Genomic DNA, 22803 nt, shown 5'->3' on the forward strand with positions numbered 1-22803 from the left:
CTATTCCATCGGCTTTGTTGTCGATTGACCATTCCATAGCTCATATAATGAATGAACTGTCTAAGAGATAGCCACAACACATAATACTCAGGGTAGTCTTCTCATCAAGAGAGAAAGAACCCCCTATCAAGTGAATGGTAATTGTGTCCTGCTACCATACTCTTTACATTGATTGTATAGGAATTGCCAATCAATCAACTAGTCCGCTTTCGGTGAATAGTACTAATTGGACCACCCTTTTTGATAATGGGACATCAGGAGGGTCACGTGTCGTCGTCACTCACGTCTCGGGCGGCTTGGCATCACTCGACCTCCGTTGCACGACTCCCCTCCAGCGCTTCTTCGGACCCCGACTCCCTCGCGACATCGTTGGATGGCCGCTCTCACTCTCTTTTCCTAGGCGTCTTGGACTGCTGGCTACACTTATTCTCCTTCGACTTTGCTGCGTTGGTGACCAGGGCCGACCGACCGATCCCCACATGTCTCGCGCATCAGCTATCCCATTCTTTCTCGGTCCCCGGCTTTCATCCAGCATCGTCAAATCGGTTTACCAATAAAGAGCATACTCAACCGCTGAAATCACTCCGGCAGCGCAGCTAGCCCCGCCAAAATGGCCACTGCGGTCTCAAAACCCGGTTCACATCCCCGAAGATGAAGCGGCCGCCCCCGCCTTTCCCCCAGGTCGGAGCCAACGGACTCAAGGCCCAACAACCGTCATCCTCTTCACCCACAACAACTACTCGTCTTCCGGGAAGCAGCTCCGTTACATCAAGTCCCAACCTTACCAATGGCGTGGTGAATGGGGCGAATATCGCAAAAGGCACTCTTAACCGAACTCGCAACCAGTCGCAAAGACCGGGTGACCCTTCCTCGCGTTTTGGTCGACCGGTGACAAGAACAAGCACCAATGGCAACGAAAATGGGGTTGGGAAAAGCCATTCTGAACCATTTGGTGAGAAATACCTCGCCCTTGCCCCCCCCATGCCTATGCACAAACTGGACATACTAACCTTACCGATTGTTTGCGCCTCAGTGAAAACCACGTCCTACATTCTTAAGAAATACTCCAAATCACCGCCATCTCTCATTGTACATCTTCATCCAACACATTTTCGATTCGAACAGCAAGACGGAAGTTTTCCATACAATTCGGAGATGAAAGTCATTATCGAGCATATCCGCGCCGGGACTGTTCCCCATGATCTAATCGAGGAGCTTTTACGTTCGGGCGTGCGCTTTTATGAAGGTAGGATCCGCCTTTTTGATCAATTGGTTGCGGGAATGACATGCTGATCGTATAGGCTGCCTCATTGTTCGAGTGGTTGATCATAAGTCTATGTCGGCACAAGCGCACAAGACGTCTACATCAAACACCAACGAAAACAATACACCATTCTCACTCCACAACTACAATGAGCATGTTACTCCATCTGCCTTTGTCCCTTACCCGAAACAGAACCAACTCACCACCGATCTACAAAGCTCAAAGGCGCCAGAGACACCGTCCCAGTCCGAAAGCCAAACTAACGGAGAGACCTCGGAAGCTCAGGCTAAAAGCAATAAAGTCGAACAGAAAGCTGCTGCGCTAAAGCCTAAAGTGTTCACTACTGTTTTGCACCCCACATCGCGTACGCTGCAAGCAGAGCTGACTTTGCTCGTGACAACCCCTGATCCGAAAGCCGCCAAGGCAGGGGCTCAGAACCAATTGTCACGTACTCAATCATCCTCCGTCGTCCCGCAGTCACCAGCAGCCACACAAACCGATCGTGGCCATGATGCAAAACGGCAGAAGACCCTTGTTGAACCCCAAGATCTTCCGCAATGCGAGGCACTTATTGTGCGGGCATTGGCACCTCCACTTTACTTGGAGCCCGTAGACAGCTTCGCGGCCTCACAAGACCTGCTCAAAGCTATGGAGAGCCCGCTTCACTCCAACCCACCACCGTCGCCCAAGCGCCGTAAGAGAACTGTTGCCGAGCTCGCTGCCGACGAAGCACTCGCTGCCGAAGAAGAGAGGTTCATGCTTATCATGGATGAGCGACTCGAACCAACAGCCTCGGGGGCTGGCGGTGGCTCCAAGGCGACTGTTGTGGATGATGCGGCGGGTGTGGCACCGTTCGAGCCTCGATTCTCGCGCTTCAAGACCCTGGAAACAATCCGGATGCAACATGAGGAGAAGGCCAAGCGTGAGCACGAGATGAAGTTGAAGCAGGAGCTGGCCAAGAGGCAGCAGCAGGAGCAGGAGAGGGAACGCCGAAAGGTCCTTGAGCAACGCCAGCATGAGGAACATGCAAAGGAGGAAGCGCGAAGACAGCAACTCGCAGCTCAACAAGCCCAAGCCCAACTTGCCGCTCAGAACCGACACGCCATGGCTCAGCCTAACGGCGTGAGCCAAGGACAACAGTCCTCGCCAGTTGTACGCAATCAAACTCCTCATAACACGTCGTCACCATTGGTTGGTAACAATATGGCAACACAGGCTGTCCCCATGAGCGTCAGCGCATCTCAGCAATCGGGAAGCCCACCGCGCCCCCCGTCTTCCATGCAGCACGGCCACCCGAATGTCATGGGCCACCCTATGGCACCTTCCCGGAGCCAACAGGGAGCAAGTCGACACGGTACGCCTCAGATGACCCAGGGTACGCCAGCGATGGCACATGCCACGCCAATCATGCGCAACGTTACACCAACTCAGCGAATGAACCACGGCAGCCCTACTCATACAATGCCACAACAAACTCCAATGATGAGCCAGGCTACCATGGCGAATACCCCGCAGATGAGTGGTACTATTGGACTCACCCCGCAACAACAGATGCTGCTGCAACAGCGACAACAGCAGATGCTCGCTGCTCAACAGGGACAAATAAATGGTCAATTTACACCGCAGCAGCTTGCCCAAATGCAGGCCAGCGCACATGCCCAGCAAAACATACATTCACAGCAGCAGATGTTACAGGCCCAGCAGAAGCAGCAGCAGCAGCAGCAACAAGCCCAACATCAGCAGCAGCAACAGCAACTCCCGCAACAACAGCAAAACATGCCGAACATGCAGAACCAACAGGCATACCAGGCGCAACTCATGCGAGCCCAATTTGCTCAGATGCAGATGGTCAAGCAGCAGCAGGGTGGAATGCCACAGGGACAGATGTCCCAGGGTCAAATGCAACAGGCACCACAGATGCAGGCACAGATGTCCCAAGGCCAAATGTCTCAGGGTCAACAGAACCAGCATCAAGGCAGTCCACAAATGACGCCGCAGCAACAGCAAATGTTGATGGCAGCCGCGCAGGCCAATGGAGGGCAAATTCCGAACATGCAAGGTGCCAACAATATGGCTCAGCGATACAACCGACTGTATCAGCAACGGTTACTACACCTGCGGCACGAGATGTCCCAAAGATTCATGACCCAATATGGCCCACCTACCCAATATCCACCCCACATTGCCCAGCAATACGGGGCTGGGCTGGAAAAGACCGCCAAGTCGTGGGTTCAGGACCTCATGCGACGCGAACGAGAAGCTACGCAGCAGCAGCGAAACTCCCAGGCGGCTATGCAACAGCAGATGCAGCAAAGCATGATGCACAATGGGATGGGGAATTGATCTTGAGTGACGGCAGCATGAATCCCCTTGACTCGATTTACACCTTGATGAATGGAAATTTGATTCTATTTGACTTACGGAAAACATATCTGACCGGAATTCGCATGGCATTGGTTACTTGTTGCAACACGACCGTTTCGCTCCTTCAGGTCTTATTACCTCTTTTTGTTTTGACTCTTTTTTTGGGGGGGAATGTACAGGGGCCAGGCATCGCGGAGACTTTTTAACAGGCTGGCGTTTTGCAAAATTTTGCCTTTTGGTTTTTTTTAATCCCCTTGCCCTTTCCCTACTATCCTTTTTTCCGAACTGCCTTTCTTATTTGTACTATCTGGGGCACAGTTTCATTTTTTTTTCTTTCTTTTTCTGGAGGGGGCTGTGGGTTCAAATTTGATACCATCTTGTACAGGAGTTTTTTGATTGGGGTTGGTTGGTTGGCTTTTGGTCTGCGGGTTTGGAAATAACGGAAACGGTCCCAAATGCAATTTGAGTTAATATCCAATTCTCTATTCTTTTCTTTACAGTATCATTTAGCTGTAGCCTAGACTAAAGTTAAGTGGGCTAGATTTAGCGGTCTCATGAATTTTGCACCCGGGCTCTCTCGGCTCTTAATATCTCGGGGCAAAATCTACCGAGCGGGATATCCGAGCGTCGGCTGCGGCTCTCCACATTTCTACCCCGGAAGGCCCGACTTTTGAACATCGCGCACCAGTGCGGGGAGAAAGACCGGAGATAGACGATTAGCAGTACCCCTCATGTCAAAAAAAAGTTTTGCTCTCCAAGTTCCTTCTGGACAGCAATCATTCACTATGGCACCCAACTGGACGCAATCGGCCCAATGGATCTGGGCACCTGGCTACCACGAAGAAGACAACCAGCCAGGGCGATACTTTCTCTTCCGCAAAAGATTCAATTGGCCGGGCACAGATGATATCAAGGAGATTCCCGTGCATGTATCGGCAGACAGTCGCTATAGGCTCTTCGTCAATGGCCAGCGGGTGAGCTTCGGTCCATGCAAGAGTTACATGGAGCGATGGCACTTTGAAACGGTGGACATTCTGCCATATCTGGTGAAGGGCGAGAATGTTCTCAGCGCACGTGTCTTGCGATATTCTTCTATAACTGCTGGCTCTTCGTCGATCCTCAGCACAGAATTGCCCGGCTTTTTACTTCACTGTGAGATCGAGGTATGTGCTGTTCTGGCTTTGGATGAGCAGAGCGACATCGGGTTTAACAAATTTTTGATTAGGGTCTCTCATTGTCTACGGATACAACATGGAAATGCTTGGAGGAATATACACGACAAATTATTCCTCACTCCGAGTGGAACTATATCCTGGGCCCTCCTTTTCTTTCAAACAACGAAAGAACGACAGAATCATCACAGCTAACAGGTTGGGAATCATCCGATTTCGATGACTCCGCCTGGAAGAATGCTGTTTTACAATTTCGACCTGTCAAGATGCTTCCCATCCAGAGTCCCTGGAAGCTCGCTCCGCGGCCGATTCCTGAACTCCCTGAAGTGCACGGTCGGTTCGATGGAGCCGTTAAATGCCAGGGCACAGTGGCAAAAGAGCATTGGACGAGCTTTCTGAAAGAAGACCGCGTCGTAGAAATCCCGTCCGGGCAGACTATCACGGTTGATATCGAGTCCGAGTCATTGACCACAGCATTCGTTATACTACAGTGCAGTGGTGGGAAAGGGTCTACTGTTACGCTGTTATACTCGGAATGCTACGAGAAAGATCTTGGGGTTGAAGTTGCTCCCTTCCCTATGCCTCGAAGCAAATCGAACCGGGCGGATTCCAGTAAGGGTCGACTTTATGGCATGAAGGATATCTATACTGTGGCCGATGGCCAATCCGAGCACACATTTGAACCCTTTTGGTTCCGAGCATTCCGATACATTCAAGTCCAGATCACAGCCGCTGAAGAGCCTTTGTTTTTGAAAAGTTTAACCTTTCGGGAAACCTTCTACCCTTTGGATGTACTTACAGATGTTCAAGCCAATACTGAACTGAACGAAATCTGGAAGATAAGCCTGCGAACTTTGCAAAACTGTCGACACGAGACATACGAAGACTGTCCATTCTACGAGCAAAACCAATTTGCTTCGGATTCCCGACTCCAGATGCTCTTTACCTACCAGATCTCATCGGATGATAAACTTGCCCGGAAAACCCTGCAAGAATTCCATGCAAGCCAAGGACCAGACGGGCTGATTAAGGCACAATTCCCAGCCGGGTTTCGCAGCAAACAGATTCCTCAATTCTCACTGTATTGGATTGCGATGGTCTACGATCATATGAATTACTTTGCCGATGTCTCCGTCGCAAGGCGATATCTTGCTACCGTGGACGGAATTCTCAATCACTTCGATGAAAGAATTACCAATCTTGGGCTTGTCGGTCGCTTTGACGAGGACACCTGGCCATTCATTGACTGGGTGCCCGAGTGGTTTGTGCCGGGGAAAATCTTCGAGTCGTGCATGCCGCGAGCTTATACAAACACCGGGATGGCTACTTTCAATACTCTGCTCTACATCGTAGCGCTGATGCAAGCTGCCGAGGTTTGCAACTTTGTTGGAAGGAGAGATACCGCTGCCGAGTATAGTGCTCGGGCGGATGACCTCCGAAAAGCTGTTAATAAACACTGCTTTGAGAAAGGGATTTACACGGACGGCCCATCGACACAGGAGTACAGTCAACACAGCCAAATCTTCGCAATTCTCTCGGAGACGGTCTCTGGAAATTCCGCCCGGGATCTCATGCTGCGCGCATTAGAAGATAAAACGCTGGCTCAATGCTCTTATTCTATGCAGTTTTATCTCTTCCGCGCAGTAGAGAAAGTCGGTCTTTACAACAAACTCTTCCCATCTCTCATGGCACCGTGGCGACAAATGATTGAAGACAATCTGACGACCTGGGCTGAGCATGCAAATAATGCCCGAAGTGATTGCCATGGTTGGAGTGCAAGCCCGGTCCATGAGATCGTCACACAAGTGTTCGGGGTGTCGCCGGCGCAGCCAGGTTTCAAGAGAGTTCGCATCGCGCCTCGGATGGAACTTCTTGACTCGGCTCGTGGCAAATTCGTTACGCCTTCTGGGGATGTCAGCGTAGCGTGGACCAAAGAAACCTTAGAGGTAAAAGCGTCTGCCGACCTAGAGGCTGAGGTTGTTATCGGCGAGTCGGTGTCGGTACAGCACTTTGAGAGCGGCAAGCAGGTTGTTTTCGCTAGGAAGTAGAGCGAAAGATAGATGATCATAAACGGTATTTAGATGCATTACTTGGAATAAATCAAATCACAGTGTATAATTCTCACATGTTTTAGCCCGATCCAGCTGATAGATCCACAATATCCCAGCCCTGGGGAATTTCAAGGCGCAAGATTTCACTAACAGCCTCGGAATTCCCGAGTGATCGGGTCAACCAACCCCGAGGCAAAGTGGAACAAGCATTGGAAGTGCCGTCCACTTCAACTTCCCCACACCGGGGAAAACCCGGGGAAATGCCTTCAAATGTCTGGTTCTTTCCATCGTTTTCTTCAGATACCCCGGTGTCTACCTTGAAGATCTCATACAGACCGACGAAATGGATACTACCGACCAGAAGTTAAAATCTGCGCATTTGGAAAATGTTACGACACACGATACCATGCCAGACGAGCAGGGATGCCAGGAGCAGACTGCATGGCAATGCTTAGCTCAGAACCCTTGGGTCTTTCTCTTCTGCCTCTATGGTAATCTAGGGGCATTCATGTATGGCTTCGATAATCTAGTATTATCGCTGTCCCTTTCAATGCCAGGATTTGCGTATGTTCATCCCTTTGTACTGATGAACACCGACGCTAGACTGACTAGTGTCTAGTATGGAGTTTGGAGAGTTGACCAACGGCACATACGTGATTCCAGCATATTGGCAGTCTCTATGGAACGCCATGGCACAAGTGGCCACGATGATCGGGGCAACCATCGCCGGACCGGTCCAAGACCTTTTAGGTCGGCGTGCTTCATTTCTCCTAGCCGCGATTGTGTCTGCAGCTGGCGTGGCCGTTGTATACACTTCACATACCCCCGGTGTATTTCTTGCTGGCAAGATTGTGAATGGCCTGTCAATGGGTATCTGTTTGACCACTGGGCAAACCTATATCTCGGAGGTGACACCACTTCCACTGCGTGGTATTGCCTTGTCTTTCTTCACATTCTGCATGGTAAAGCTTCAATTTTCCAGTCTGGAAGTGCCAGTGAAATATTATTGACGCTAACTGGAGACAGAATCTCGGATATATGATTGCTGCTTCGGTAGCATTGCCTCGAATGTCAATGATCTCCTCGGATGCCTATCGGGTAAGATTGAAAGTCCATGTACAGTTGCAACTGATCCTAACTCTCTGAAGGTCCTGTTTGCCGCCGCGTGGGTCTGGCCAGGCGTTATCCTTCTGTTCCTCCCATTCCTACCCGAGTCTCCCTATTTTCTGGTCATGAAGAACCGCCTTGAGAAAGCACGCAATTCCCTCGTTCGACTAGGCAACAAATCATCAGAAATCACTGGGCTTCTTGATCAGATCATTAGAGTCAACGAGGAAGAAAAAGCGCGGAGTGCTGCTTCTAAGGAGACTAGCTTCCTCGAGTGCTTCCGTGGGACAAACTGGCGTCGCACTCGCATCATTCTGTTCTGCAACGCTCTACAGCAGGTCATTGGATCTAGCTTCATGTCAAATGGACCTTACTTCCTAGTCCAGGCTGGTATGTCAGCTGCCAAGATTGGCATGATGACTGAGATCGGCATTGGTTTTGGTATTGCCAGTTCCATTCTCACTGCCTATCTCATGACCAAGGTTGGCCGCAGACGGCTGATCATGTTCGGCATCTCCCTCTCTACGACCTTCTTTACAGTAATGGGTATCGCAGGTTGCTTCCCAAAATCAAGTGACGCCTTGTGGTAAGTTGGCATTTAGTGTCAATTTTTCCTTTTTTGGAATTATATCTAATATCTCTCATCAGGGTCGTTGGAATATTTCTCCAGCTTTCATGGTGGGTTTACGGTCCCGCAATCGGCCCTGCAATGGCTATTGCTGGTGAAGTATCCGCCGTGCGTCTTCGTGCCAAATCTATGGCTATTGGCTTCACTTTCAACTACTTCTTCTCCACGGTGTGGAATGTGGCTATTCCATATCTATACAACACGGATGAAGCTAACTTGGGCGGCAAAATTGGATGGATCTTTGCAGCTATGGGGGCTGCTGCGCTGGTTGGTGTCTATTTTATAATTCCCGAAACCAAAGGTAGATCGTTCGAGGAGCTGGATGAGATGTTCAACGAGAATGTGGGCACGCGGGCTTTCCGCAAGTACCAGTGTGCCATGCCTCAGCAGTTACAGAAACTTGGCCAGGACGAGTAAACAGATGGCTTTTTTGTCAATACTAGTAGTACTCTTCATAATCATTGTGGTCGCATTATTTTCTACTTGTCAAATGGTCACTGGTACAAAAGCAGCCTGGAGGATAAGTACTTTGAGCTGAAGTTAATGAGCACAGTGACCTGAGATCTTCACAATATAAGTTGGAGCCCTGGAGTTCAAAAACAGATGCTATATTGGCAGTAAACCAACCTATCCATGTGTACAAGTAGTAGTCATCCATTAATAGTATACTATACAAAATAATTGACAAGGGCCCTCACTCAGACTGTTGAGCTTGATATATTTTCTTGGTGTCCATGAAACATGTCACTCCAATAGAAATGTGTCATCATAGTAAGGGGCGATCGCAGTCGCCTTGTGGTGGGCAAGGGGTTATGAAAGTAGTAGTACTATTACTATAAGATCTATTGCTCCGCCATGAAGACTCATAAATCTCAGGCTCTGAGTCAGGTAAATGGACCAAGCGGGGTATGGTCTACCCCAGATCTTGATTAACAGAATATTTAGGGGGGGAGGATGACCCACGGGCCATCGCGCAAATAAATACGTGTGATCCATGACATAAGCCATCTGTCAGGCCATCTCATTTTGGATTAGTGCTGCGCCATGGGCACTATGATGACAAACTTCTAAATTAAATGACAGGAAGACCTGGAGATACGCAGATGAGAGCCCAGGACGCACATTGGAATCTAATCGACCTTCAACATCGAAATTATGTCACTGATTTCATGGCTGCAATTTTTGGAACAAATCTGCGTCATACATCCTGTCTGAATATCACAAACCATGACCAGTTAGAGTAGAAGTATAAGGATTAGGAGTAGGTCTGTTTTCGTTGGATTACTTATTGCCAATTTGGATTCCACTCGTGGTGTTTGTGCACCTGTTGAACAACTTCAAGTCCTGGTAGTACTACAGTGCCTGCTTAGCAGTAACCTTGGAACTTTGAAAATCTACATTGACATCGCTAGGCAATGTGTTAAGTTTTAGTGCATAATCAGTCTACGTATCGACTTATTTGACACGTTTTTCTACAATATTTTGAGTGACCGTGCTTTGCTTTCTTGCCCCGAGTGTGATATTTCTGGTGGAAACGTGACCTATGTCATGCTCTTGGCTGAAGAGTAGTCCGGAACGTGTTGCTTCATTTAGATCGAGTGACATAAATGCCTCAAATAGTGGTCTAAAAACACTTTTTGATCTATACAGGCATCTAGGGAACTATAGGAGAATTGCCTCAAGAACTTCCTTCAAGGTCAATTTGGGCTACAGGTTATCAAGACTTGAAAGCTAGTCAATGAATCCGGGGTTCTGATTGCGCGTGATTTCAGTACTTTATGACCTTATATACAGGTTTATTGTGTCGGAACATTGTTCAATACTAGTCTAGAAAGTGGCTAGGGTCAAAATCAATTCCAGTATCTACCGATAATAATCCTCTATACCCCCGAAAGGCTCGAAGTGAGATTTCAAGTCATGATAGGAGTATCTGTACTACTTTCCCAAATATATGCTCATCGATTTTCTTAAGTTCCAGTGGGTTGAATGTAGGAACAGTGTGCAGTAGAAATTATGAAAATAAAAGACCCAAAATGGTGTTAGGCATCGGGTTAGAGATTCTTATGCAAGATGCATAGAAATTATTGATTGATATGTCGAGTGGAAGAATTATGCCTAGATTGAGTCCTTGAAAAAAAAAGATCACATTAAACTTAATGTGCTAATACAGCCCTGCCTGTCAAGGCTGCTCTTGGCGGGGGTGGCCGAGCATCGATTATGTTCACCGCTATAGAAGCCATGTCGCCGAACTACACCGACATCAACCTGCATTGGCACCCGATTTTATTGATTTACAAAAATCGCGCAGAAATGCATCAAGGACAGCCCAAGTGAAAGTATCTATCCAAGACAATTCCTATTCGAGCTCAAAGTTAGTTTGAGTCAGCATCCAAACACCCACATACAATGTAAGACACATTCTAAAGCGAGGGATGGGAACCGCACCCCGGATGACAATCAAAATTCCGTTCTCAGTGAGACGTTTTCCGATGATAAGAGGAAATTTTGAGTTACAATTTTGCATGCGTGATAGAAAATGCAATTATCGACCCTGTCCCAGTATCAGGAAAGTCCAGACCGACTCGAGCAACAGCCCATCTCACCCCGGCCTCACATTCCAATGCATGTCGCCCGCAGCACAGCCATAAACCACGCGCAGGTATTTACTACCTCGGCTTATTGTTGCATGGTTGCATTGAGCGAGCAGCATTCATCTTATTCTGGGAATCTACTTCTAAAAAATAACCTTAACGATACAAAATCGGTTATTGTCAAACCGAAGTGGGCAAGATTGGCAACAGCCATATGTACCGCCAAGTTCCGCCTAGCCGACATACTAGAGGCACAGACATGCCAGCTCAGCACGCGGCAATTCCAACTGGTTGGATATTGACTGGAATGCTGGATTTAGACCCCAGTTACATTACCCCATTGACCTTCCTGCATCCCACATAGCCCTGATTCCCAGCCGTGCTTGCGTGGATAGCTAGAGAAGATCACAAAACGAAGCCAGACCGATAGTACATACTGCAGAGTGAAGTTCGTTCTATTTTTTTTCCGATTTGGAAGCATGCATCATCTTTCGAATGTGCTCAAGGGGGTAATGTCCCAATATCCAATAAAAAATGAGGAAATCGCTGATATGAGCTCAGTCTTGCAGAAAAAGAAAAGCAAAAACAGAAAAGAAAAGAAAGCAATGCCGGAATAGTGCCAGTCCCTTCACCCGGCAGGATTCCAGAACCGCGAAAAGCAAGTTTTTTCAACACTTTCCCCTGAGGCTATACTTTCGTGCATCCGGTCGGAGATACGAAAAAGGTCCTGCCCCTGTACCTTGTTCCCCAGTTTCCTACCGGGCCTGTTTGATGAAAGTACGTAGCACCCCACCGTGTAACCACGCCGGCATAAACTTCTCTAGCCATGCATTTCCCGTTGTACTGAGTGGGAACCATAATTTGAAATCAGGGAAATTAGGAATTTGGGATTTGGATTACGGGAAAAATGTCAAAAATAAATTAAAATAAGGGTAAGACTTTCAGAAAGATACCTTGTTACAAAAGCACTCCGGACATGGACTACGAGTCAAGTTTAGCGACACGAGTAGCGGTGCAAGTAGCACGCCCTAACCCTGCCGTTCATTCGGAGATCATTCAAGGCGATGCATATGCAAGCGCCATCGAGAATCCGTAGATCATGTTGGGTAGATGACGAAACGGTGAGTGAGAGCTAGAATAAGATGTGTCGAGGCAATTGTTTGTTGGGGCATGCGATGATCAAGACAAGCGAATGGCTTGTTTTGATGCAATTAGTGTAGGAATCTCATCCGGGGAGGTCCAAGCCGTACCACGCCCGCGGGAATGAAAGCGAATGTACGGACCCAATGAGCGAGGTGAGTACAGGTAGTACCTTCGTCTGAATTGCGCGGCTCTTGAACCCAGGCTGTCTGAGCGCCGTTTCCAAGATCTTGGCAGATGATGCAAGTCGCCTATTTCGTTGGCGAAGATCGCTGGGGTTTACTCCACATGTTAGCCACAGAAAGTCAGGTCAGGTCTAGTGGCGCAGGGTTCAGTTAGAGAGAAAGGAATTTTCAAACTGGAAGTAAAGTTTTGAGCACACACAGAGAGAGAGACGGAGAGGAACCTAGATTCCCATTGCTACACCCGGGCTGCATGATTTGCATTAGTCTGTTGTGCGTGGCCCACCCTATGTCGTAAGTTGTAAAAGATGAGGGACAAGTCGAGTATGAATGATTTAGATCGAAATCAACGAAGAAATCAAATAAAAGTATAGAGAATAAAAAGATCATCTGAAACAGGGGAGCACGAATGGAAAGTCCGAGTCAGCCCGTACGTTGGGAATGTGGAGAGTGCCGCGCTGGTGGCCTCGGGGCGAGGGCGACTAACGCAGGAAGAAATGTGAGCGGCCGATGAATGGTGTGGCGATCGAGTCAGTTCCGCCTTATAGGATGATCCACATTACCAGATAGATCGGATGGAACGATCCAGGTACATGCTGGAGGTGTCTCGAACCGTCGGTGCGCGGGTGTGATGTGTAACATTCACACTGGGAACCGTGGAACGGGATCAAACTAGATTCAATGGCCCTGGTTGTGGTGGAGCTATCAAATAATCAAAATATAGACCTGGCTGGCATCGCTTATAATATTCATGAGGGGAAGGGGAAGCTTGAAAACCAAAGTGCTAGGATCGAGAAGTGGAAGTGGAAGTGGCAGTGGAAGGTGGAGAAGGACGATTCGATCTTGGGATGCCCCACCACAAGTGCGAGGTGAGATATGACACAGTCGAAGATCCCTAGGGAGAGGCCAGCAGTTTAGGACCACGTATGCAGGTGCCTGTTCAAGCGAAAGCAGGTGCGAAGATCTACTAGACGGTGAAGGTTGACGTGTGGGAATTGTGAAGGTATAGTGTGTTTGTTTTGAATTATGCCACAAGGTGATATAGATAGTGGTACACGCAATAACTCGAAGAAAAAGCACATTGTAGCTCATTGTACATGATCGTCTCCCAATCCTCCCTAGTGATTATCCAAACCGGCAGTTCAAGCGAAGATTTGCAAACGCCGACAAAAGATCCCAGAGTGCCGCACCAAGCCCTTTTCGCACCGGACAAATTATGCAAGAATAATAAGTTAAAAAAAATAAATAGCACAGAGACTGCGCCCAAAAGACATGTACAACGCCGTATCGGCCACCTGGCCGGCAAATGCCTGTTTTATCGGTATGACCGATCCACCATCAGAAGGGTATCATATCAAGGCCCCCTTTGGAGGGGTTCTTTGCATGGCCAAATCTAGTATTACGACTCTGGTGGAACGTCGCGAATGTGTTGAAATTGTATTGGTTCTTTTTTCGTTTGTTGTTTTTGTAATGTGATTTTTAGTGTGTCGAAGGTTGTTTATTTGCTTTTTGTGAAATGTGATGGTTTCATTTAGTCGTCCCACCCATCCAAGTCACCACAGTCGGGAATAGGATCCTCAAGCTTGGAGCCATAGATAGGACGGCCATCTGGTGTGAGCTGACCACGGAAGTCTGGGTCGTAATCCTGGCTGGTGTCGTCGAGGGTAGCGACATAGCGGTTTCGACCACCCCGCTTGCTGTGGGTCTTGGTGTAGTGGGCATTAAGGTTGTCACTCCGAGAGAAAGCGCGATGGCAGCCAGGGACCCAGCAGACATGGGGCTTTTCTTTGGAGTGGCTCTTCATGTGTCGCTTGAGATGCTCCTGGCGCTTGAAACGTCCCTTGCAACCAGGCTCCTTGCACTTGAATTGAACCTGCTTAATCACGGCAGGCAGATTCTCGAGACTGAGGTTGGAACGAATCAGCTGCTTCTTGGAAGGTTTCCGCGAAGGTTGGCGATGAGCTCTCATAATCCCATCCCGGTAGATAGGAGACATGGGGAATTCTTCCTGATACTCGTTGCCACCAGAAAGGCGGCTCATTGGGGTGTCAGTGCCCGAGGGCGTTCCAATGGAATTGGAGCGGACAGGTGTGGAAGGAGTGTGAGCTTTGAAAGTGTGGAGATTTGTAGGAAATTCAGAGTAAGAAGATGAGGGTGGGGTGACGGGGGCCGTGTGGTGGAATGCCTGGCGGGGCGCGATCGTTTGCGGTGGCATGGATTCGGCGGGAGGCATAAATTGAAGCATATTGGACATGGACACCGAGTTGGGAATCTGTTCGGTGGGAGGCTGATTGAAGATAGGGCGAGACAAGCATGGATTGGATGCTGATTCGGGCAGGTAGGTAGACTGCTGTGGTCGGTACTGGTAATGATGGTTGCGAGGCATGGTGTTATACTGTCCCATGGGTGCTTGGTAGGGGAATGCTGTCTGGTCGAATGTTTTTGGTACTTCTTGAGGGAAGTAGAACTGATCGACATTTTCATCATAGCCGGGAAGATACTCCATGGGCATCTGCTCGGTGCGATCCATGTTGGAATAAGGCATTCCCATAGAATCACCCGAGGTCAAATCAGCCATTTTGAAGGCGCTACGCAACGGGGTTGCGGAAGTTCGACGCTCCATTGGGATGCCGTGGTACTGGCCAGCTTCATGCCAGGTAGGGGAAGCCATTGAGTTATGACTGTAGAGACTGGTGGGAGTAGGAGTCGGTGATTCCAAAGGAGAGAAGCTCGAGGTCATCGAGGGGCATTCGCTAGGGCCGAGGGAGCGGCAATCAACCTCAACAGTCAAACGGTCTGAGATATGCTGGCCCTGAGGTCTCATGTCGTCAAGATCTTCTGTCTTGAAAGAACGGGGGGCGACAGTGTCAACGATGCTGTCACCTACTGGCAGTGGGATATTAGTCCAACTGTAAGATGGAAGGAATGGAAGTTGAAGCGAGTGAAGGGCCCGACAGGAGGCGAGAGTAAAGAAAGGACGAGGATAAAGAAGGACGAAAGAGAACGAGGGAAGTGGAACGAGGGAACAGGCACAGAGAGCGAAGGAAAGAATGTTGGAAGGGCAAAAAGAGGGACAAACGAGCAGAAATAAACAAATCGGCCCAGCATCAAATCGACGGGTGGGGATCGGACATACAGCTATACGCCATGGCTTGGATCTGATCCAAGCGCGTCGCGTGCCTGAAAGCAAGGCCAGGAATGCAGACTATGAGACTCCTGTTACCGGAGACACGGCTGCAGCGCGTCGCTGGTTGAACGGGTTGCCGAATGAAGAGGTTTGAGGCTGGTAATCGACGAAAGGTACCACTCGTAGGCAAGACACGAGTGATCTAGGAGAGCAATGGAGCAGGTAGAATCCTAAAATCCGGGGCAGAGGAGGGGCAGGGGGAGGTTGGGTTTCAGATGGAGATCGCCCTTGTCTCGAGGGTTGCTGGGGGGTGTTATAAGGGAGAGAGTAAGGGTTGAGGGCTTTTTTAGGTGATTGAGAAGCAGAAAGGGCTGGAGGAGAACAAGGGGTTTATACTCGAGAGACTTGGGACTTGGAAGCTTGTTCCTGTCCTGCTGCGATCGGGGCAGAAGGCCGATCGACTGATTAGCATCCCTAACCTACGTTTCCTTTTGGAAGGGTTTTTAATTAAAAATAGGAATAAAGCAAAAATTAAATTTTATTTTTTTGGGAATTATGATTTTCGAATTAAAATAAACCCAAGAAAATGAAATTTCACACCTGCAGACTGCAGGTGGATCGAGCCCAGCAGCGACTGGAATGCCCGGCTGCGCCTCTTACATCCCGCGCAATGTGAGTAGAGTCTAAATGGTAGTTGACATGCATCGACTTCTTCTTGCTGGATCTGCCCCCCCAGCACCTTTCTCTCAACCGAGTCAACACTAGTGCGAGTGTTAGTCTCTCGGTACTACTGTAAGAAACACACGGATCGCCCCCGGACGGCGATCATCGATCCTCGCCCCACTCAGTGTTTCGCTATCCTTTCTTCTAGGAGGGACAATCGGTGTTTCAATTAACCTAAGACACCTGCTAGGTGTGAAGATCTCAAATGCCTTCATCCACGGTTCATGAGGAGTGCCTATTCTTATTCGTGATACTGTATACATAGAAAGATTATGGCAATGTGAGCTCCGACCGGTTGATCGATCGTCTTTGGCGGGCCCTGCGACAGGTCAGACAGGTCAGACAGGTCAGGTCAGGTCAGACGTTGTCTGGTCCGTGCTGATCACGGCCCATAGCCCGGAGAGGTAACATTGCAGATTCCAGTCACTCATTCTGCTATTCTCCGCTCCACGCACTTTGGCTTCACTATCCGGGGCATGGATCGACTCATAGGGCTCTAGGCCACTGTGACAAATAGTGGTCACCGTCGTCATCCGACATGATTGGAATGTGCTTCTGCAGAATATAGACATGCTGGGGGAGAAAAATTGATACACTTTCTGATTGTTGTATGCAGTCGAGTACAGATAATAGAATCCCTTACCATGGGAGGTCGGCCTGTGTCGAACCCATTCCACCGGGAAAGATTAATGGTACTACACCTAATTCCTCCCAATTGTTTGGGCGAGGCGCTATAAGGAGCTAGTTCGGACCTGCATCGGGTCCAGGGGAGCTTTCTGATTCATCACGCGTCAGTCCAGACCAGAATCGAAGGAACCCCCTCTGGTTGGAGCAGAATAGCATCTACTGTCCCAGCACCTGCGTGGCGAGTTTGCCCAGCTTTCGTGCATTCTCAACCTCGAGCTGCTGCGGATTCCTGAGAGCATGGGTGCACTTCCAGCCACGAAGTCAGTGGCGACCCCCAGCTCGAGCGTTCATGCATCGACTTCTCTCCGCTCGCGACGAGCAATGGCGGGACACAATCGCCCCCTCAAACGTCCCCGCGGCTACTCTGGAATTCCAATCCCCAGAATCTGAATTTGCCTCTCGGACGCTTCTCCCCGGGCGGCTTGTGTGTCACATTGCGAATGGATGTGCACTGCGCATCCGGTGGGTCGATGAGACAGAAGCAGTGCGGTTTCTGTTGGGTATACTTGGACGGCCAGCTAGCCCTCAATTAATTAGGTGAGCGCGTGGTAGGCAAGAGACCCCTACAGTAGTAGTAGGTCCCAGCCCATCTGAAGTAGAACCGACTCTCGTACTCCGAAAGCTACGCCGAAATTGTCGGCACCGCCGCTTCTGACAGCTCGCACCGGGTCTAAGCGCCGCACTGATGCGCGACGACGGTTTAATAGGAGTAAAACTTTAATGCTCGTCTAAGGCTGAGCCACAGAGGAGCTATCAATTTTCGAATGCACGCCTGAAGACTCCGGGGAAGAGCCACCGACGTAGCTCTACGCTTGCTTGGTGTCCGAGTCAGTGGTAAACAGTGCAGACGAACCATTGCTCTCCATCAATACCTTCAAGCCCAATCTTGGGGTGCCTGGACGGCCTCCAACTGGCTCCAATCCGTTGAGGCTGGTCCCACCCGTTCCACTTTTCGCACCGGCATCGTCGATCCATGTCGTTTCTTGTCGATCTTGTCGCGGGTCAGATTTGACCCCCAATCGCTCCCTCTATCTTCATCGATCGAACCCTCACTCAAGAATACCACTATCACCTTCCATGCCAGCACACGAGCAACAATGAATCGATGTTTCATGCAGGTTAGTTTCAGGATACCTTTTGGCCACCGAGCAAGAATGATCGGCGTCAGCAGATATGAGATGTGTCATCCTGCAATAACCACCGGGACTATTGTACTTTGTTTCCGTCCCAGGTTCCTGGGTCCCTCTGGTTCTCCCAACGATCCAATTGCCGTCTCATTAGGTCCAGACTTAGTGTCAGCCCTGAATAGCCGGGCCACTCGCGGTCATTCTTTTTTTTACGCCGTTCACCCGGCATTCTGGGGCTGGATCATCTGAAACTCTCTCCATGGAGAAGTATTCATGTAGCCTCATTTACGCCTACTGAGTTTAATCACCTTTGCTGGTCTCTGCTCTAGCTCCCGCAAGTAATCCCAGCACGGACTTGAATCGGCCGCAAGGGCCAGGAGGAAGCCAGAGTGTCCCCAGACATTGCGGGAGCCCCTGCATCCCAAGGGATGACTTGCTTACTGCTTGGGCTCTATCGGTTATCTTAATCTGCCAAGACACTCATTTTATCCTCCAGGGTGCCAAAACCTTGGAAGTGACGGCCCACTACGGCAATTATTGTTAAAGAAAGGGTTCGAGACACTCGATTGATCGGTTGATAGGGCAAACTGCCAACATTTTTACTCGCGCACAGCAGTGCTGAGGCCACCGCATAATTATTTGGTTCGCGGGGAGAGAGTTTGAATAGCGTCTTGTGAATCTGAGCTCCATTGTCACATCGAGTCATACCATTCGGGGAAGCCTCTTCAGCCAAGCCTGGAACTGACTTGAGACGCCACCAGAGGCTTGGTGGCAATGAGCCTAGGCCATTGTGGCTGACCGTGACATCGAGGCATCCAAATTTCGTACATACCTCTTGGCTGTCTGTGCTTGCCTCGTCATTGCATCGGAAAACCTTCACATTTGATCAATTGCCACTGCTCGCGCTTCGGGATTTGGTGCATCAATTCCACGAGCGCTCGTGATGCATTCAGGGGCTGCAATGGGCTGGGCACGAAGCCCGGTTGGTCTTTCTGAATTGTAGTGAGAAACATCCAAGAATCAACAATTTGAACCATTGCATGGCCCACTGTTGCCCATATTTGATGCTCAGGCACAAATCGCCTTTCATTCGGCCATCACAAAATTAGAACCTAGACGCTACGCTAAGTTGATTGTTGACCAGGAACACCCGGACATCCCCCTTCACGTAAAACCCAATCGAGTCTCTGGCATCTGGACATACATTAGCACGATTATCACAGTTGGTACCAGGTACCCGGGCCTTGTGATTGGCACTAGTGGTTTTCGATCTTTCTCAGACCCCTGTCGCACCAAAGGCCGAACGCACCAAGGTCCCAATCATAATCGACCAGTCAGAAGTCCCAGCTCAGATCACGCAAAAATATGCAGGTCTCTCGACCCTGCGCACAGGCGAGGTACCAGCGGTCGATCATTTTGCGGGGAAAATCCAGAATGGTCAATTCATACACATGGACCAATAGAGCCCCTTCCAGCATACCATGATGTTGATCCTCTACTATGATTTGTGTTATCATCTGGGGTCGAAACATTCCTCGGTGTGTCCTCACATCATCCGCCTACACGGATATGGGGCAAGTGGTAAGCATCACTGTGGTTTATTTTCTTTGTGCAGCAACGGCCACTCACATTCAGTCAGTTGCCCGTTATCAGGCGTTTTGTGGCTTTACCTTGTATTAACGTATCTCGCTTCAGCGATAGGTGCATACTTCCGCTAGTCCTGTGCTTAGGTTCCTTATGATCTTCATTAGATCGATGAAGTATGAGAAGTGGCACTCTAGCTTTTCGGAGAAAACCAAGTGAGCTCCTACCAGCTCTGTAATAACAAATCGCTGAGATCAGTAGGAGCTCTAGGCCGGTGGTAGATATCATTCAATCAGCCGGAGATAAATAATATTGATTCCTCTCTCCCGGCATATCTGTCTGAAAGTTTGTTCAGTTCCTGGTTTTTCGGCATCTAGTATGATTTTCGCAGCCCGGTTGAGAGCGCCGTCCTATGAGAGAGAAGATACTGACAAAGATATTCTGCAACACACATCAATAGTAATGTGAGCCAATGCAAAAGCCCTATTCGAGAAAACTGTTCCTGAGGCTTTGATGGTCCGCTCACCCCTTCTTTCACTGTCCCCACCCCCTTGCAGCTCCACTTTCTTTTTCCACCAACGGCCGTTCCCTCGATATCTAAGACAAAAATGGAATTGCCATAGCGAAGAATCGGAACCAAAAAAAAAAAAGAAGAAAAAAAAACAAGAAGCTGTCAATTCTTGCTTTTTCTCAACGTAGATCAGTCAGTACCTTTGTAGATTCCTTAATTATGTTGACTCGCATCACAGCACGTCCCATCACCTTGCGTCGTTGGTTCCGGTTCCCAGAATACTGCACCTAGTGGAAGGTTAATTTCCAGCAGAGCCCTACGAGTCCTTCCCGTGACATGTTTCCCCGGTAAATTCGTACCAAGGGTGGTGGATCGTGTTTGGGTAGAGGGTTATCTGGCGTTCTAGGAGTTCGTCCCTGTCGCCCTCGTGTTACCCCAGGGTCAAAGGGCCGCGACAGAGGGGAAAAAGGATTGTATTCTTAATGTTTATCAAGCAATTGACACAACACAGACAGCCCAAACCATCTCCTTCAATCGCACCCAAGCGTTGTCTGAGCACACAGACCACGCAAGCAACGTCATAGCGTTGAGTTCCTCTGCGCATGCCAGACACCTCAATAGCGCAGTAATCGGGTGGGCAGCAATGCACAAAGCCTCAATATAAGCCTAGTGGGATCTGAGCTACCCCGGGGCCCCCCTAATGGCCCAAGTCGAGCCTGATCGATCTGCCGTGATCAACCCTGCACATCACACATGCCAGACATTCCTAGCAGATCAGACCAAAATGGTAGGAGGGCATCCATGCACAGCACGTCCCAAGGTGTCTTGGACAAAGCCGCAGGGGATTGGCTAGCTGAGTCTCTCACTGTTCTCTGAGAAGAATCCAAATGACATCATATTATTCTACCCTTGCTCCAAGGGCAGATAATGGCGTGTGCTCTTTTGGTCGACCAGCAGCGCGCTACACTGTATGGTTTCATATCTATTGAAGTAACGCAGTGTTATACGCGGTATCTTCCTTGATTTCGATATCAAAGTACAGGACGTGTTCAATATATTGCGCCCAGTCTCAGTGGGGTAGCGTTGTATGAATCCCGGGTGATCTCCTGCAACGCGAATCACTGCGTCTAGGCCCTGTACGATATGTCCGTGCTAACTATGGGGGGGAGGGTAGTATTTTGTAATGATTCTAGTGAATGTTAGGAGTGGTCTACTGAAGGCGTTGAGTGAACAGAAAATGCTGTATTGTGAGGAGGGGCTCTTTCTAGGTTGAATACACAGGCGCTGATAGCTAGTCATGAAAGTTGGCACCCCGTCGAAGATGAATCCTTTCTTGTGCACAAGCTGGATTTTATTAATTACATCAAGGTATACTCAATGATGAATATTGTTTAGTTCCATCCTATACTATGTAGAAAGTGCTTATCTACTAATAGTGTACTGCGATCAGGCGATGCTGGTCACTAGAAATGGTAGGGTGCTTCCAAGTTCCAATATTGGAAGGTTGATTAGAAATTGGATATATCAGTAGCTGTAATAAGTTCAAGTTAATATTGGGATTCCTCGTGGGTGTCTTCTACTGGTGCCAGCCTACTAGTACCTACCTAGGTAGATAAGTTCAACTTCAAGTTGTTGTTCCGATGCCGTACTGGGTGGACGCTGATATATATCCCTGTCTCCAAGCTCCATTGGAACCGCACAACATTCACCTGCGCACCTGGGCAAGTTCACTGACAAACGCTGGAGCGTTCCGCATTTCTCTTTCAAGTTTCTCACTAGTAGTACTGTACTTGAATAGCTTCAGGCGAATTTCCAAGTTGAAATACATCCTTGACCGGAGTGGTGAAGTCTACTCCCCCAGCTGCCATGCATTCCAACCATCGAGGGCAAGGCACAACTTGAGAAATGACGCTAACTTCAGGACTGACCAGACATTTGATCCTTGACGTACTTGACTCTTTGAAAAGAAACAAACCTCTCACTACATCCGACGATCACCATGTTTACTGGCGGGCTGGGTCTATCAGCTATCCCACTCTCCGGTTGGCGAAGCAAACAACGACCCCGGGAAATGGATGCCTTCGACGAACTCTCACCCAAACACGCAGAGACCCAGAAGCGAACACCTACTCTCATCCGACTATCCAAATCCGTTTATTTGGGCGTTATCAGCCACCGATCCACCAGCTCAAGACCCACCAACGCCCGACAGAATGTACGCAGCCGACGGAAGAACATGGGTCAGCAATCACCATGGGATCCCAGAACAAACCAGTCGGACCAGCAATGCCTCATCTCCGACAGCCGACACGAGTCCCGGATGCCTCGAGCCGAGCATGGGCGCCTTCTAGTCCGTGTGACGGACGAGGAAAAAGCAATGAGCGTGACAGAAACCCCCGAGAAGCATCGCGACCGATCGTTGACGAATGGACCAGGCCATTGCCATACCGCCCAGACCAGATTAAAAGCCCCGGGGAAACGCCTGTACCGTGCGGCCAGCCGCAATTTGCGCTGGCGATGATTTGGACGTTAGAAGATGGAACCG

General features: G+C 49.3%; 5 protein-coding genes across 5 annotated transcripts; 4 read left to right on the forward strand and 1 right to left on the reverse strand.

The window, feature by feature from the left end:
* Positions 1–651: 651 nt before the first annotated feature.
* N7509_011618 (uncharacterized protein) lies at positions 652–3607 on the forward strand (the record flags this gene model as incomplete). The annotated part of the gene is made up of 2 exons (XM_056636255.1): positions 652–1246; positions 1302–3607. The coding sequence occupies 2 exons, from the start codon at positions 652–654 to the stop codon at positions 3605–3607; spliced, it is 2901 nt and encodes a 966-aa protein (XP_056482285.1).
* Positions 3608–4413: 806 nt separating this feature from the next.
* Positions 4414–6848, forward strand: N7509_011619 (uncharacterized protein; the record flags this gene model as incomplete). The annotated part of the gene is made up of 2 exons (XM_056636256.1): positions 4414–4791; positions 4854–6848. The coding sequence occupies 2 exons, from the start codon at positions 4414–4416 to the stop codon at positions 6846–6848; spliced, it is 2373 nt and encodes a 790-aa protein (XP_056482286.1).
* Positions 6849–7194: 346 nt separating this feature from the next.
* N7509_011620 (maltose permease Mal61) lies at positions 7195–9003 on the forward strand (the record flags this gene model as incomplete). Its single annotated transcript, XM_056636257.1, has 5 exons — positions 7195–7415; positions 7471–7813; positions 7878–7949; positions 8000–8544; positions 8607–9003. 5 exons carry the CDS (start codon positions 7195–7197, stop codon positions 9001–9003), a joined length of 1578 nt encoding a protein of 525 aa, XP_056482287.1.
* Positions 9004–14030: 5027 nt separating this feature from the next.
* Positions 14031–15323, reverse strand: brlA (C2H2 type transcription factor BrlA; the record flags this gene model as incomplete). The annotated part of the gene is made up of 1 exon (XM_056636258.1): positions 14031–15323. The coding sequence occupies one exon, from the start codon at positions 15321–15323 to the stop codon at positions 14031–14033; it is 1293 nt and encodes a 430-aa protein (XP_056482288.1).
* Positions 15324–22257: 6934 nt separating this feature from the next.
* N7509_011622 (uncharacterized protein) lies at positions 22258–22779 on the forward strand (the record flags this gene model as incomplete). The annotated part of the gene is made up of 1 exon (XM_056636259.1): positions 22258–22779. One exon carries the CDS (start codon positions 22258–22260, stop codon positions 22777–22779), a length of 522 nt encoding a protein of 173 aa, XP_056482289.1.
* Positions 22780–22803: the final 24 nt, after the last annotated feature.

The sequence above is a fragment of the Penicillium cosmopolitanum genome, assembly GCF_028827165.1.
Source record: "Penicillium cosmopolitanum strain IBT 29677 chromosome Unknown utg000011l:1.0-3548175.0:1.0-3550911.0, whole genome shotgun sequence".
NCBI classification, from domain to species: domain Eukaryota; kingdom Fungi; phylum Ascomycota; class Eurotiomycetes; order Eurotiales; family Aspergillaceae; genus Penicillium; species Penicillium cosmopolitanum.